Source organism: Phocoena sinus, chromosome X, assembly GCF_008692025.1.
Source record: "Phocoena sinus isolate mPhoSin1 chromosome X, mPhoSin1.pri, whole genome shotgun sequence".
Lineage (NCBI taxonomy): Eukaryota > Metazoa > Chordata > Mammalia > Artiodactyla > Phocoenidae > Phocoena > Phocoena sinus.
Genome location: NC_045784.1, coordinates 61085889 through 61101543, shown reverse-complemented (window position 1 = coordinate 61101543; position 15655 = coordinate 61085889). Strand labels below are relative to the sequence as shown.

Below are 15655 nucleotides of genomic sequence, written 5' to 3'. Positions count from 1 at the left end.
TAAACATCTTCACGATACTTTTTATTTTTTTAACAAGAAAACAAATCCACACTTCATTTACTTTTCAATAAGTTTAAATCCTCGAAGGGTACGGCGTCACATGGATTCTGTGTCCGATGGCCTTAGCACGAAGGTTCCTTCGGAATTTGGCACGAACCATGCCACTGATTCCATGAGTGCAAGTTACCTTTCCCCAGATTACTCTGGTTTTGTTAGGTTTTCCACCAGGAGTTACTGTGTTGTTCTTTGCTTTGTACACCTAAGCACATTTCTTGCCTAGATAGAATTCAGTTTCATCTCGAGCATAAGCACCTTCAATTTTAAGAAGAGCTGTAGGCTCCCTCTGGTTCTGGAGACACCGCTTATAGTCAGCAAAAGTGGCCTTGGGCCACAACCTTCGAGACATATTTGTCGTTTTAGAAGTCCTTTTCCCAGCAGGCCTCCACAGGCTCCAAGATGCCTGAAACAGCGAACGTGAGACACTTTTAACCGAGTTGGGAAACAGAGGCAGGGTTTTGTTGTTTTGTTTTTTGGGTTTGTTTGTTTTTTCAGGGGAGTAGGGGTAGGAGGAGGTTGGTAACAAGTTGAGGTTTTGATCACGCTGGGTTTGAGACTCCATTGAAACATCCATGTGGTGAGCTGTGCAACATGGCATAACAGAAAGAGCACCCAAACTGGAGTTTTTAATCATAGCTCTGCCACTAAAACTTGGGCGAGCCTACCTTTCTGTGTCTCCCCTAAAAAATACATTCATATTCTGCCCTGACTTTCTCACAGAACTGTTGCAAGGGTCAGATGAGGAAATGGATATGAAAGCAATACTGATGCTAGATATTACCATATAAACTAGGCAGTTGGAAATGTGGGTCTGAGGCTTAAAAGAGAGATGAGTTGTCTGTTTTTTTCCAGCTCTATTGAGATGTAATTGGCATATAGCATTGTATAAGTTTGAGGTGTACAGTGTGTTGATTTGGTGCACTTATATATTGCAAAATGATTACCACCATAGTGTTAGCCAACACCTCCATCCTGTCATATAATTACTGTTTCTTTTTTGCGATAAGAACTTTTAAGATCTCTCATAGCATCTTTCAAGTATATGATACAGTGTTGTTAACTATAGTTGCCATGCTGTACCTTAGATCCCCAGAACTTATTCATATTAGAACTGGAAGTGTATACCCTTTGACCAACATCTCGCCATTTCCCCCACCCCCTGGCCCCTGCAAACCACCGTTTTACTCTCTGTTTCTATGAGTTCAGCTTTTTTGGATTCCACGTATAAGTGATATCACACAGTATTTGTCTTCCTCTATCTCACCTTGTTTCGCTCAGCATAATGCATGAGGTGTCATTTTAGAAGTCATCTACAAAGGGCTCCTAGCTGAAGCTCTGGGAGTGGACAGGATCATTCAGAGGAAAATAAGGAGAGAAAAGGACCAAAAAAATGGTACCTTGGAGAATATCTCCAGTTAACCAGCGAAAGGAACTGAGAGGGAGAGACCAGAGAAGTAGGAAGAGCCACAGATCTGCCAGGTGCCAAGGGTAAAAGCACCTGATGAAAAGCTATCCTCATACCCCAGGCCAGGATGGAGTCTGTTAATTTGCTTTCACCTTCTTCCATCCTCAGCAGGGCCCAAAGCCATCTGGCTCTCCTACCTCCTTCCCCTACTGGAACGGAGAAGGGTTTGATGTCATTTGTGCAGCTAGATTTCCGCTCTGTGCCCACCCTTGTGCTAATCACTAGGGATACGAAGATGAGTAAGAACTTGGAGTCTGTTCTTGAGGACTCCCCAGTCTGATAGGACCAAGGCTGGGACTAAGGTGAGGCAATTAAGGTACTTAGGGTGCAAAGTTTAAGGAGGCACTCACTGCTGCGGTCAGGCGAGTATAGGGTTGGCATTTGAGCAACCCCGAGAGCGAATGCCTCTTTAGATCTTGTACCCCAGGTGCCTTGATTGCCTCACCCTAGTGTGACCCTGGGGAAGACTCACATGTCAATAAAATGGTCAAGGTAGAAGGTAATTGTTATTCATTCCGTCCCAGGGAATCAAGAAAGACCACAGAGGTGCTGTGGGAGCTGGGTTCTCATGAAGAGTGGATAGTTTATCAGGCAGCCTAGAGGTACAGTGTGCACAAAGGCATGGAGGTAAAAAAGATCTCGGAGTGTCTTCAGGGAAGGATGGTTGGGCTGCAGAGGACGTGGAGAGGGCACAGTAAAAGGGGTGAGGAATGGTGGGAGCTGTTGCTGGGGAAGAAGGGATCGGGTTGTGAAAGGCATCCAATGCCACGCCCTGCTAGGGTGACCAACCATCTCGGTTTGCCCAGGACCTTCCCAGTTTTAGCCATGAAAGCCCAGCAACCCGGGAACCCCCCCGGTCCTGGCAAACTGAAACAGTCATACCTTATCCTCAAAACAGTGGAAAGCCATTAAAGGATTTTCACAAAGAACTGGCAGGGTAGGCTTCATGTTTTAAGGTAACTCTAGCACGTCTGGGTGGGTGGAGGAGAACTGGGTGCTGAAGAAACCTGGGAGGCCAGTTATAGGGAGCCAGTGGCACAGAAATGGGTACGTGCTTTGCCTATGGCCTCTGGCAGACATGAGTTCCGGATCCCTGGCTCAGCCCTTTCTTTCCTAGCTGTTTGGTCTGACCAAGTTACTACGTGGCCTGTTTCCTCATCTGTAAATCGGGGCAGTAATGGTGCTTACCTCCATGAATAGTGAGGATTAAGGGAGATACGGTTTAGCACAGTGCCCAGCACACAGCAAGCACTTAATAAACATTAGTTTTTTTTAAATTAATTAATTTATTTATTGATTGATCTTGGTTGCGTTGGGTCTTCGTTGCTGCCCGCGGGCTTTCTTTCTCTAGTTGTGGCGAGCGGGTGCTACTCTTCATTGTGGAGCGTGGGCTTCTCATTGTGGTGGCTTCTCTTGTTGCGGAGCACAGGCTCTAGGCGCGCGGGCTTCAGTAGTTGTGGCACACGGGCTCAGTAGTTGTGGCTCATGGGCTCTAGAGCGCAGGCTCAGTAGTTGTGGTGCACGGGCTTAGTTGCTCCGTGGCATGTGGGATCTTCCCGGACCAGGGCTCAAACCCGTGTCCCCTGCATTGGCAGGTGGATTCTTAACCACTGGGCCACTAGGGGAGCCCCCTAAACGTTAGTTTTTATTGTCCACATTATCAGTCAGGAGATAATTTCAAGGCCTGAAGGAAGGCAGCAGCACAATGGGACTGCTGAGGAGGAAAGGGACTTGAGAAAGATTTGGGAGGCTGACTTACCAGACTTTCTTCGTTGGTGAATTGATTATATTTTAGCATGAATGATTTTTTGTTGGCATTAATCCCCCAAAGTATCTGCTTTTCAAGACTTTTATCTCTAATTGTGGAATGAAAGGCTTTGTCACCTTGAAGGGAAGGCGGAGGGGAAAGAGAAAGGGACAAGGGAACTGCTGGAAAACCAAGCATGTGTTTGAGATCCCTAAGGTTAAGGGAAAGAAATGGTGGAATTTTCAAAAGCTTATCTTGATTTAGGGGGTTGAAAGGTAGGGGTTCTGAATAACTCTCTTGCCCCATCTTGCCTATACTCCCCACATTGCCTTGCTTCCCAGGGATGGACAGTTTCTGCATCCTGCTCCAGGCAGAGATCTCAGAAGACGCCCTCTCCCTCCAGACTGCCCTTCCCTGTCTGAGCACAGGACAGCCCCTTCCTCAGCTTTCACCGTTTCTCTCTCTTAACCTTAGGGCCCCCACAGAGCACATCTTGTTTTCCAGCAGTTTAATATTTTCATATCGTACTGAGCTTCCCCCACCTCACCCCTCCATCATGAAACCCTTCCTGAGGGAGCGTAGAGTGGTTACTTTGGTGTAGAGGAGATAGCACAGATTTTGGATTAGAATAGGCCTAAGTGTTCATTCTAGCGCTGCAGTTTTCCGCTGGACATATTACTTAACCTCTCTGACCCTCCATTTCCTCACCTACAAGCATGGGTATAGTAATAGCTATGTTGCCATTACTGAGATGATGTATGTAAGTGCTTAATTTGGCACCAAATCTGGTCCATACTGGGTGCTCCATAAGGAGCCTCCTTTCCTTTCATCCGCCTAAGTTGTTTGTAAGTCTGGGAATAAAGTTTCAGACTTTATTATGATTGAGACACATGCTTTTCATTAAAACGACATTAAGAATTAAGACCGCCACCCCCTGACAGCCATCCTTCCACTTATATCTGAATGTGGCCATATGTACCGCTACGTGTGTGCAAACATGCTGACTTGCGTACTTCAGCACACACACGGCAATTGACAACTAGACAGTCAAGAAAGCACCGTCAGGTGAGACAAAGAGTTTAGTTCAGTGTTTCAAAGAGCTGGTGAATTGTTGGAGGGTGGCAAAGATGGTGAGAGGAAATAGAAATACACACCTGGATAGAGCTTACTATCAACCCGGCACTATTCTAAGTGCTTTTTGTGTAATGAATGCATTTGATCCTCACTACAGCCCTGTGACATATGTACTATTATTATCTCTATTTTACAGAAGAGGAAACCAGGCATAGAGTGGCCAAGCGACTTGGCGAAGGTCAGTATGCCGTACCAACTTTTCACAGGGGCTTTAGTTGACGTGGAAGACATCCGGTCACCGTCCTCAGTAAATTACCCTTTCTCTCTGAAGTCCATTGAAGTCCACTGTCAAATCGCTCTGCCATTTCTTCCACAGTTCACCGTCAACCTTAATGCATCGATCTTGGATCTCCTCAAGATCTCCACAGTCTGCCTACCATGATGAGTACAGAATTGCCTACAAGCCTAGTAGGGGCCTAACTTTTAAAAAAAAGAAGGGTCCTGCCTGCGACAGCTGAGAATTCAAATTCCTGTGTAAGTTTCTCCACACAGCTTATGAGACCCTTCATGACCTGGCCCCAACCTACTTTGCCAGTCTCACCTCCTACGACGCCCCCCACCCCCCATCCCCGGCATTCTTTGCTCTAGAACACACTCTACTCCTTCAAGACTCTGAGCCTTTGCACATGCCTCTATCCTCTTCCCTGCTGCCCTTAATTCAACAGGCTAAGCACCTACTGTGTGCTAAGGTTGTGAAAGTAATTACCACACAGCTTGACAAGCACTCTAATCAACCGCACTACTACAACGTCCTGTGGGGATTCAGAATGGGGGGAGGACTCCTTCTCCCTGAGGGACTTGGGGGGAGGGGGCGAGGAGAAGAGAGTTGAGGGCTTCACATAGGAAATGACTTTTGAGCTGAGCCTTGAATGATTAGGAGTCTGCCAGTCAAGGAAGGGGAAAGAAACCGCTAAATTATCTCTGGCTCCTCCATCTCCCCACACTCAGACATCAAGTCCTGCTGTCAATTCTACATCCGAAGTGTCTCTTACGTTGGTCTCCTCTTACTCCTCCTGCCACTGTATGAGTCCCACAGGCCTCACTTGGGCTATTGCCCCAGTTCCATAGCTGGTCATTCTGCCTCTCATTTTTCCAAGCCCCAATCCACTGTCTGTAGCTGCCAGAGTGAGCTCCCCAACCGCAAATCTGAAGGTGGCACTCCCCTACTCAAAACCCTTAATGGTTTCCACCAGCCATAGGACAGTCTTAACCCCTTATAGTGACGTACAAGGCCCATCATACGACGGTCATAGTTTATCTGTCCTACCTCCCCTCTAGCCATTCCCCTCCTCAAATCCCGCGCAGCAGATTATTTGTCTAAGTCTGAAGACAATACCATACACTTTAAGACATCTGTGTGGTTTCTGCCTGCTTTATTCCCCCTCCCTAGAGTGCCCCAATCCTTTCCCCACCTGACAGGTTCAGACTGGCCTAGTCCAGGGATCAAAGAGAGCCCAGCTTGGTGGACTTTTATAGCACCTTCTCTCCCACAGGTCAGGTCTGGCATTTAAGAACTGTGGAATCAGTAAATGGAGCAAGCAGTCCCTTCTAGCCACCACTGTGTGCACCCAGGCTGTCTGATTGGGCATCTGAATCAGTTCATGGTTGCCATGCCAATTCTCTATGGAGACTGCAGCCTGCTTTGAAATCCCAACTCAGTTGGCTGGGGCCTTGACTACTCTCCTAGTTCGGCCAGTCCCTTCATCCAGGAGCTGACTCTGTTCCTTTGTCCTCAGCTCCTGGTATCTCTGCACGCAGACGCCTTTAAAAGACCATAAATGTCCCTAGAAGCACCAGTGCCATGAGAGAGAGTGCAAGAAGCTCCTATTACCAGGCCTTTTCTACCTCCAGATCAGACCCCTTGAATAGTGACCCTTAAATGGATCATGCTCAAGAGAAGTTTGCGACATCTCCTGGACTTTGCTGTTTGGACTGCTGTCCATTCCCTCGGGGAGCCAACCCTACTGTTGCCAAGTTCCTTCCACTATCTCCAGCCTAGCTGAACCGGCCTCACTCCTTTCTGGCTCTTTGTGAGTTCTAGCATGCCCTAAGGCTGTGGCCTCAGTGCTTGTGATACTATCATTCCTTACTTTACAGTGTGTAACCGGCTTTTGAACACATCTTGTTTGATTCTCACAAAAGCTCTGTGAAAGAGGTAGAGAGGTTATCATCAATCCTATATTGCAGATGAGGAAGCTGAGACTCGGAAAGGGTAAGTATGATGTGTCCAAGGGGCCAGAGCTAATAAATGGAGCGCCAGGTTTCCGAATTCCATCCCGTCTTCACTACCCTGGTCACTCTTCCAAGTGTCTACTGTGTGGCAAGTACTAAGCCCCGCTTGCCTCCTGTTTCTCCCTTACACGATTGTGACAGAACAAATACAAAAGTCAGTCCTGGGGTTAGCCCGCCACACCCTCCTTGCTATCTTGTGTACACCAGCTCCCCTCAAGCTTCCTTTGGCCTGCTCCCACCTGCTTCACAGCAAACAAGAGTGAGAGTCCTCCTTTTGGCTGGAACACCCAGCCCGGTAGCTTTATTGTCCCACCACTGCCCCCTGGAGAGGAAAGCCTGGATCTGGAGATGGAACCTCTTTCCAAGGGGGATTCGTAGAATCTTCTGAAGAGAAACTAGATGTCTGAGGTGAGGGATTTAACGTTTCTCAATGTGAGAAGGGCATGAAGTTCCTTTGTTGAACCAGGATGGATTTTTAAAAAGAAAAGCTTTCTCTCAATGGCCTTTTGGACAGAGAGGAGATGCCGTTGTTTGTGTTGTGTTGTGGGTGGGTGGATTTCAATAAGAAAAGAAATCTCCCTACCATGAGGGGGTGGGGACCTCTCCTCTGACAGAGTATGCTGTCTGTTTCTAAGGAGGAAGGAAATTTCTTGCAGGAAAGGAATGTCTCTCTTTTAAGAGAGGGGGAAGCTCTCTCTCAGGATTGCTGAGTGTGTGGGAAAGGAATACTTACTCTCCTTTCTTTTCTAAAGGAGAAACCTCCTTGAATGAGGAGCCCTTCCAGGCTTTCTGTCTGAAGGGAAAAGACTGTTTCTGGAGAACAATTCTGATAAGATTATGCCTGATTTTCTCTTCCTTTCTGATATACTTCCCACAGGGAGTCAGCATTCTCTGAGAGGGAGTGTCAAATTTTTTCTATTAAGAGGTAGGGAAGCTGAGGGGAGAAACTTACTGTGGGGAAAACTCTTACTCCGAGGGGCCGTTGGTGAGGGCAGCGACTCTGTGATGGGGAACCCTCATGAAACTGGGGGAGTCCTTTGGGAATCCGAGGAACCCAGAGTGTTAACGGGAGCTTAGAGAGGTGCTAGGCCAGCCCTTGTCTGCTCACGAGGAAGCTGAAGCTTGGGGAAGGGAATGCCTTGCTACTAAGTGACAGAACCAGGAGTTGAACCCAGCTTTATCAAGGGGCAGCCTGGACCTCTTCCTACCACAGCTGACCGAGGGAGAGGGAGCTACCTGCTTCTTGGGCGAGTGATGCTGGCGAGGAAACTGCTGCTGCTGCTGTGAAATCTTTGACCTGTGTTAGAGGCATCTCTGGGGTGGGAGGCATTGATTCCTGAGGGAAGGAAACTGGGGAGGAGGGTAGAATCTGGGGCTATGTCGGAAGAAAGGGGTCAAAGTCACTGTGCAATCCAATGGGTGGCTTGGGGGCATCAGTCAGCAGTGAACGCTGAGTTTCGAGGAAGAACAGGGTATATTTCTCCCAGGAGTGCAGGGGACGTGTGGATGGAGCCACGGGGATGCCGGCTACCCTCTCCGACTTGCGAACTTTCTCTATCATTTTCTGTCTCTCCAGGAGGAGTTGTCGTTTTAATCTTTTTAAAATCAGAGGAAGGGGCCCAAGGAAACTTTTTGAGGGAATGTAGATGTTTTATAATAGATCGTGGTCATGTTTACGAAACTGCCCACAATTACCAAAACTCAATAAACTGTATACTTAAAATGGATGAAAAAAATCACATCAGAGGAAGGGGTAAGTGAATTAAAGCCCAATAAAGCTGTTATTAAAAAATGGGAGGGGGGGAACCCCAAACCAAAACAACAAAAAACAGGAGAGAATGGCCCTGGGCCTGGTTTTGCCCGGCCTGGGGGGTGGCAATCCCTCCTTGGCAGTCTCAGCTACTCAAGTCACTAACTCTTTTGCCCATTCCTTTCTTGATCAGCAAAAAGCCAAGGCCAGCTCATCCAGGGGGAGGTCAGAGGTTGCAGGAGAAAGAACTTCACAAACACACAAGCCACCTCTCCGTTTACTGTAAAATCCTGTTTAATGTGTAACATTTCAGGCCGAGAGAGGCCTTAGGGACTAGAGGCAAAGGCAGCCCTGACCAACCCCCACTCCAGCTTATCTGCCTGCTTCTCCCCCCCTACCTCCTCCACCCCAGACATGTCCTCCTTTTCCTCGGGCCCGGCAAGCACTCTTCCTCCTTTTCTTGTGTTTGCTACCCTCCCTTCTCCACCCACACGTCCACAGCACCCTCCCTCCACTCCACTTGCCCACATCCCTCCCTACTGATGTGACTCCAGAAATAGGGTATCTGACAGCACGGGGTTAAGATTAGTTTCATAATTGGAGATGTTGTCAGAGCATCCTACCTCTGGTCCCCAGTGGTCCCAGGGAGAGAGAGAGTGAAGTGGAAGGGGTGCGGGCAACGAGCGCGGCCCACACGCCCAGTAGCCTTGAGCCCAGTAGCCTTGAGTGCTGGCGTGGGTGGCCTCCAGCTCCCCACCCCTTCAGCCCCTGAGGCAGAAGGCCCTGGGAGGAAGGGAAGTTGGGAGGGAAGGAAGGTTTTGATGGAGCAATCCCTAGCAGTCCGAGGCCTGTGCACCAGCAGGGGAGAAGGAGGGGCAGGCCGGTGCAGGGTGGGGGACGGGATGGGAGGTTGCCTGGTCTGTGGCATCAGCAGGCTGAGCAGCGGTCGCTCTTCTCGGCCAGCCCGGCCCCGGTGCCGGGGCTGCGGCGCAGTATGTCTTTCAGGGAGCCGTCCTGCTCGCTGAGCAGCTTGTTGATCTCGTTCTGCTTGTACTCAGGTGAGAGGCGGTGGCCGAAGCCCCCGGAGCCCTTGCGGGAGGGCGGATTGGAGCGGCGCTGGGCTCGGCGGGCGCAGGCCCGGAAGATGAGGTACACCACCTCGGCCACGTTGAGGATGATACAGATGCCGGAGGCGGCCAGCATGAAGACAGTGAAGACGGTTTTCTCCGTGGGGCGGGACACGAAGCAGTCCACTGTGTTGGGGCAGGGGTAGGCCTCACATTTGACCAGCCTCACCATGGCATAGCCAGGGTAGAGCAGATAAAAGACGTACATGAAGGCGGCCTCGAACAGCAGCCGGAAGACCACGCTGATGACATAGGTCCACCACAGTGTCCCTGAGATGTGGACCTTGTGCCTCTTCACCTCCTCCAGGTGTAGGGGGTCCCCGTGGCCCTCAAGTCGCAGCATTTTCTTTTCTATGTGCTGCTGGTGAGCCACGTGCATGGCCACGAGGAGAGCTGGGGTGGAAACCAAGATGAGCTGCAGAGACCACAGACGCACATGGGAAATGGGGAAAAAGTGGTCGTAGCAGACGCTGTTGCAGCCAGGCTGCAGGGTGTTACAGATGAAGGAAGACTTCTCATCACCCCACACGCTCTCGGCAGCCACCACCAGCACCATGATTCTGAAGATAAAGATGACCGAGAGCCACACTCGGCCAATGGCAGTAGAATGCCGGTTCACACCACTGAGCAAGGTGTACAAACCCGTCCAGTTCATCCTGCCTCATTCACACCTGCAAAACATGAGCCACAGAGCAAGCTGTCAGGAAGCTGGGGCCGAAAGCCAGGCACCATAACACTGCCTGACACTCCGTTACCCCTTCCAAGAGCCAGTGACAAGGAAGGAAGAAGGAGAGTCATAGCTTTCCTCACCACCCCCTCTCCCGTGCTAGCCTCTCCTTCTCTTTCTCTTCCTCCTCCTTCTCCTCCCTCATTCACTTGATGACTTGACCTCCCTGAGCCCCATCTCCCTTCTTCGCCTTCATCCAACGTTCTTTCCTCTCCTGCCCTTTGTTGCCAGGCCCATCTTGTTCTGCTGTCGGCCCATCCTCTTTAGCTCCCCCTCCCCCAGCTCCTTAAGTCTGGACCTGGGGCAAACCCAACAAAGCCTCATTACCTTGGGGAGCGCCTATCCCTGAGGCCACCCAGACAGGTCCCCTATGGTCTCATGTCTGTGCAGGGGGAGTGGTCCCTGGGTCCGCGCCTGCGTCCCAATTCATCGCCGCCCGGTGCTGGGGAGTCATATGCTGCTTTATACCCAGTGTCTGCACAATGGGACCTTTGTGGGGCTCTGAACAACGCCCTTTAGAATTCAGATCAAACGCCCTGACTTCCGCCCACCCTACACACAGAGCACTTGTGTCCCAGCGCCGGACACCCAGCCTGCACCCACCTGTTCTGTGCCCGCCCGGTCCATCGCCGCACCCGCCCCATAGCCCCACCAGAAGAATGGCCACAGCGGGGCGGGCGGGGGGAAGATGGAACAAAGACAGGTGCATGTAAGAGGGGACCCGGGGGAACCAGGAGGCTCTGGGCTGAGGCCCTCTCCGGTGACTCTACTAGAAACTTAGATTCAGCAGGATTTTTCCTAGGCTTAGATCCCCTCCAGGGAACGGGTGAGCTTGAGCTTAGGAAAGGGAGCTCACATTTATCAAGCCAGGAACTGTGCTAAGCGTTTTCCCATACATTCTTTCTTTTGACCCATTTAGCAAGCGTCTAAGGACTGTTACCCCAGTCTTTCCAGCTGAGGAAGCTGAAGCTCAGCTAAGTTAAGTAACTCACTCAAGATCACACAGCTGAAGTGTTTGAGTAAGATGAAACACAAAGGTATCCGCAGCAGAAGTCTAGGCTCTTTCCACGGTATAATCCTTGTGCTTTTGCTGATGGTGTCCACAAAAGCGAAGCCTAGCCGTTAATGACAACAACAGCAGCAGCAGCAGCAACAAAAGCAAAGGCTAATGCTAGCCATAAAAGCACAAGAAACAAGGAAGCTGCTGACCAGTGTGTACAGTCCAACTCCAGTGTCATGGGGCAAACCCTGACCATCCCTCCTTGAGCCCATATCGAGGGTGGACAGGTGAGGACAAGCCAGGAGGAGAAAGCAAACGTTAAGCAAGCAAACAGAAAGTCAGAAGACGGAATAGGTAAGAGTCACCTAGCTTTGGGTGTGAATCCTGGTTCTTCACTGGCTACGACTTTGGGCTGAGTTACCGAACCTCTGAGTCTGCCGTGTTCATCTATAAATGGGGCTAATACCCAGGGTTATGGTGAGGTTCAAAGAAGCAACCTGCAAAAGTTCTTAGCCCAGCTCCAGTATCATAGTTGGTGATCAAGGGAAGTAAAAACCTTATCAGGAAGAGAATACAATGTGGCTTCGGAGGAACTAAGTGATCTGCCAAACCCAATATCCCTCTTTTTTCCTTCCCAATGCTGTTGTTGACCTATAGTGTCTCTCTGAGACAGAACAGACTGTTCCATTGCTGCCCTGCCCCCAAGTCAAGCATACATGGTAACTCCTGGTTTCCTGAGCTTGCCGGTTGCTCTAGGGAAGAAATTCCCCTCTGTCCCTTAGGCAGGCAAAGAAGGCCTCCTTCTACCTCCCACCACTTCTGCCATTAAGTTGCAAGGAGATCATGCTGGAAGCCGGGAACTGGCTGTGAGAACACACAGGCCTGGATGCAGGGACAGTGGTTGTTGTAGGAGAAAGGGTAGGGTATTAGCAACTGGAAAAGCTGTGGGGAACGGAACGGAATGACAGGAACTAGGGGACGAAGGGACGGCCCATGGGAGATAGATTACTTCCCTGAACAAGGCTCCTTCATTTAGCTTAACAAAAAAACCTCAGCCAGTTCATGCTGTGGGCCTAAACCAGTATGGGAAAAGCAGGGACGCAGGTGCCCTTTCTCCCAAGCCTGGGATTCTGAAGGCAGAGCTGCTACAGGAGGTACCCCGGGAAGAAACGCTTCATCCAGTGAGACATGAGTCAAAAACAGGTGGTCGAGGAGCATTATGAAGAATAACCATTTCCTGAGCCCCTGTTATGTGCCAGGCCCTTGCACGCACACGATCTCATGTGAATCTCAGAACAACCCCGTGACGGAGGTGTTATTTGTAATCCTCATGTCACAGACGAGGAAACTGAGGCAAAGGAAGGTGAAGGGACTTATCCCAGTGTCACAAGGGTCACGCAGTGAGTACGTGCCAGAGCTGGGATTTGAGCCAGGTCAAGCTGACTCCAGAGCCCATACCCTTTCCCATAAGGTTTTACTGCCTCAGTAAATCATTTTTCTTTCTATGAGTGTGTTTCAGAAACAGAGAGATCGAAGACTGGTCTGGCTTTTATTCTCCTCTAGCCCTTCTCCCCTTTCCTATAACTGACAGCTGTTTTCCTCTCCTCCCTTCCCAGGGCTTTTGGGGGCCTCCTGATTTGTTCTGTTTCCCCTTCCTTACCTTTCTCCAGCTGCTTCCTCAAACCCCAAAGCAAACTTCACGTGTTCTCTTCTCTCTGTCCCTCAGCGGTGCCCCACAGACAGCCTGGCCACCCCTGAGTTTCTAGGTTCTTGTAGCTCTCTGCCTCCCATCTTCTTGAGCCCTCTGGGACATATCCAGGAGCTCCCTTTGGGGCCCCTAAGGACCCTTGTGCAGGCACTGGGATCTCAATTTTTGCTCTCCCTTTGGAAGGAGAGCTGATCCCTATGTCAACATCAATACCTCAAGGGTTTCATTTCAAAAGCATCCAGGGGACTTACCTGATTTTGAAATCCAAACTGTTTTTGTGACTTTGGGTTAAAGTCCAGGTATTGATATGCTCTGTGTTGCTCCAGGAGTGTTTTGCTCTCATGTTTAATTGGGCAAGACTTCTCTGACCATGTCAGCCTCTGGCCTTGTCCTCATATTCAGGTTTGCCCAAGCACTCGAGCACAGTTCCAAATCAGGAGATCGTCCTTAGTGCCTCCAACTAATATTATACCCACTTCTCAGACAAGGCAGTCGAGGCTCAGGGAGGTTAAATAACTTACCTCAATGACAACTGCACTGCTGCTAAATGATAGAGTCAAATTTCAAATTTGTTCTCCTCTGACCCTAAAGCCTTTGTACACTGGCAGCCTCTCTTCCTTAAAGGACAATGCATTCTGAGACCAGGCCCATAACTCAAAAACGTATACTCCTTTCCACATGTGCCAGCATGCGTGGGTATGCGTGCACACACGCACACTTTCATCAAGTCTGTCTCTCTCTTTCTGCTCCCACCTCTTCCCTGTACCTCCTTCCAACTCCTTGTGTCTTTCTGGTTTGGGGAAGAGAGGCCCGGCTGGGCTGGCTGAGGTTACACTCAGCTTCAGACTCCACACTCCCTCCCCTGTTTCACAGGCAGCCTCTGGCCAGGAAAGGACAGGGACCTTTCTTTGAGATTTTCTTCTGAATTCTGGGCTGCCTTCATCAGTTTGGTGCGGCTAAGACCAAACTCCTCCAGCCCTCTGCCTCTTCACCTGCTTCTCTTCCCTGCCTATCCCCTGTGGTTCCACAGCACCTCAGTCACTGCACTGTTCCCTCTACGCTGCCATACGTATCCTGTGGCTGGGCTTGGGTCAGGGCCAATCTAGCTCATTCCAGTTTTCTTCTTCTCTCACTCTGCCATGGTCTTTCCACAGAACTCCTGCTAATATCAGCTCCCTTCGTCACTGTTTGGACTATGCCCTCTTACGGCTCCATCGGCTATCTGACTTCCTGTTGCTCTCTACTTGGGCTTATTATAGCAGCCACCATTTATGAAATACCTACTGTGTGCTAGAAGTGGTCTGCTCCTTAACTCTTATCCTCACTACAACCCTGTGAGCTGTGGGTTATTGTCTGCAATTCACAGAGGAGGAGATGGAGGCTCAAAGAAGCTGAGTAACTTATCACACAGCTGGTAAGCCAGTCCTGGAGCTCAGATTAGGATTCGTGTTGGCCCCTCACCAAAGCCTGGGTCCCTTCCCCATTGCTCTGCTGCATCCTCACATATACTTCTCTCCATTCAAACCCCTCTTGTCTCTATTCTCCTCTCCCCATCTCATTTTCTAAAAGTCCATGCATTCTGAAGTGCCATTCCCAACAGCTGGAACAACTTTTAAACAGCTGGGGCGGGGGGGGGGGGAGCCACCCGTCTTTTAGATCGCCCGATCATCAGTTACTCCAAGCTCAGCTTGAGTCTCCCTGTCTCCCTCAAGAAGACGGAAACACATGCTCCCAAATCTTGGCCCCGTTGGCTGGTCCTCTGGGCCTGCTGAGTGCACTGTATACATCCGCTGGCAGCCCCCATGTTGGTTGCATGCCTGGTTTACCTTCTAATCAGGGAAGGAAGACAGCACCTGGCAGTGCCCAGAAGCCCCCACCGAACCCTGACCCTGTGTGGCAGGAAATGTCTTAAAGAGATAAACTTGGGCACCCTGAGCTTGGTGGGGGCCCCTCAAGTCTTTCTGGGGATTTGACCCTGTGGAGATGAGGGGGATTCTTGTCTGGGAAAAAAAAGAGTGAGAGCAGAAGCAACACGGAGCCTGGAAAGAGGATGAGTTGGGGGTTACAGAGAGAAACTAAGCAAGCCTGGCGGGAGGGGCCTCAGCCCAGCTCAGAGGGAAGCAGAGAAGGGATCTAAGTGGCTGAATGCTGAGCCCAGGAGAAGGCAAAACCCGGGCCTCTCCCCAGCCCCCGCTTCTGCCCTCCTGGGCCACACCAGCCCCCGGGGCCCACCTCCCTCAGCCCCCAGCTTCCTCACCTGGTTGCTGCTGCCCTTCCCCAGGGAATGTCTGCAGGCGTGTCTGCACTATGTCACTAGGTACTGTCAGCCCAGTCCAGGGGAGGGACAAAGAGCCTAGGGCTGGAGCCAGATATGGCCCACAGCCCAAGAGGAACCAGACAAACATTAACCAGCCCTACTTCCTCCCACACACAATCATTAAATAAGATTGATCCCCTGAGCTCCCAGTGGCTTTGGAGACACGAATCACATAGCCTGAAGTTACTGCCCTGTCCCAGAGGAAGAGAGGCATCATCGTCGCCCATGTATGCATATTTAGCCCAGTCTGGGGGGCTGAACTGGACCTGGGCTCATTAACAGCCCTCAGCCTTCCCCCACCCCTGGCCATAGGTAGATCCAATGTGTGCCATCCCTTCCATCTCCCCTCCAGCTCCCAGTCTTTAAAATGACATGACTATGGGGAGGAAAA

General features: G+C 50.4%; 1 protein-coding gene and 1 pseudogene across 3 annotated transcripts; both read right to left on the bottom strand.

The window, feature by feature from the left end:
* Positions 1-73: 73 nt before the first annotated feature.
* LOC116747941 lies at positions 74-406 on the bottom strand (annotated as a pseudogene).
* Positions 407-8644: 8238 nt separating this feature from the next.
* On the bottom strand, positions 8645-15293 carry GJB1 (gap junction protein beta 1). Of its 3 annotated transcripts, none has more exons than XM_032618718.1 (2): positions 15205-15293; positions 8645-10183 (listed from the first exon to the last, which is right to left on the bottom strand). In XM_032618718.1, exon 2 carries the CDS (start codon positions 10165-10167, stop codon positions 9313-9315), a length of 855 nt encoding a protein of 284 aa, XP_032474609.1. In that variant the 5' UTR covers positions 10168-10183; positions 15205-15293; the 3' UTR covers positions 8645-9312. The 3 variants fall into 3 exon arrangements, with proteins under 3 accessions (XP_032474609.1, XP_032474610.1, XP_032474611.1); XM_032618719.1 differs by lacking the exon at positions 15205-15293 and adding an exon at positions 13199-14881; XM_032618720.1 differs by lacking the exon at positions 15205-15293 and adding an exon at positions 12900-12952.
* Positions 15294-15655: the final 362 nt, after the last annotated feature.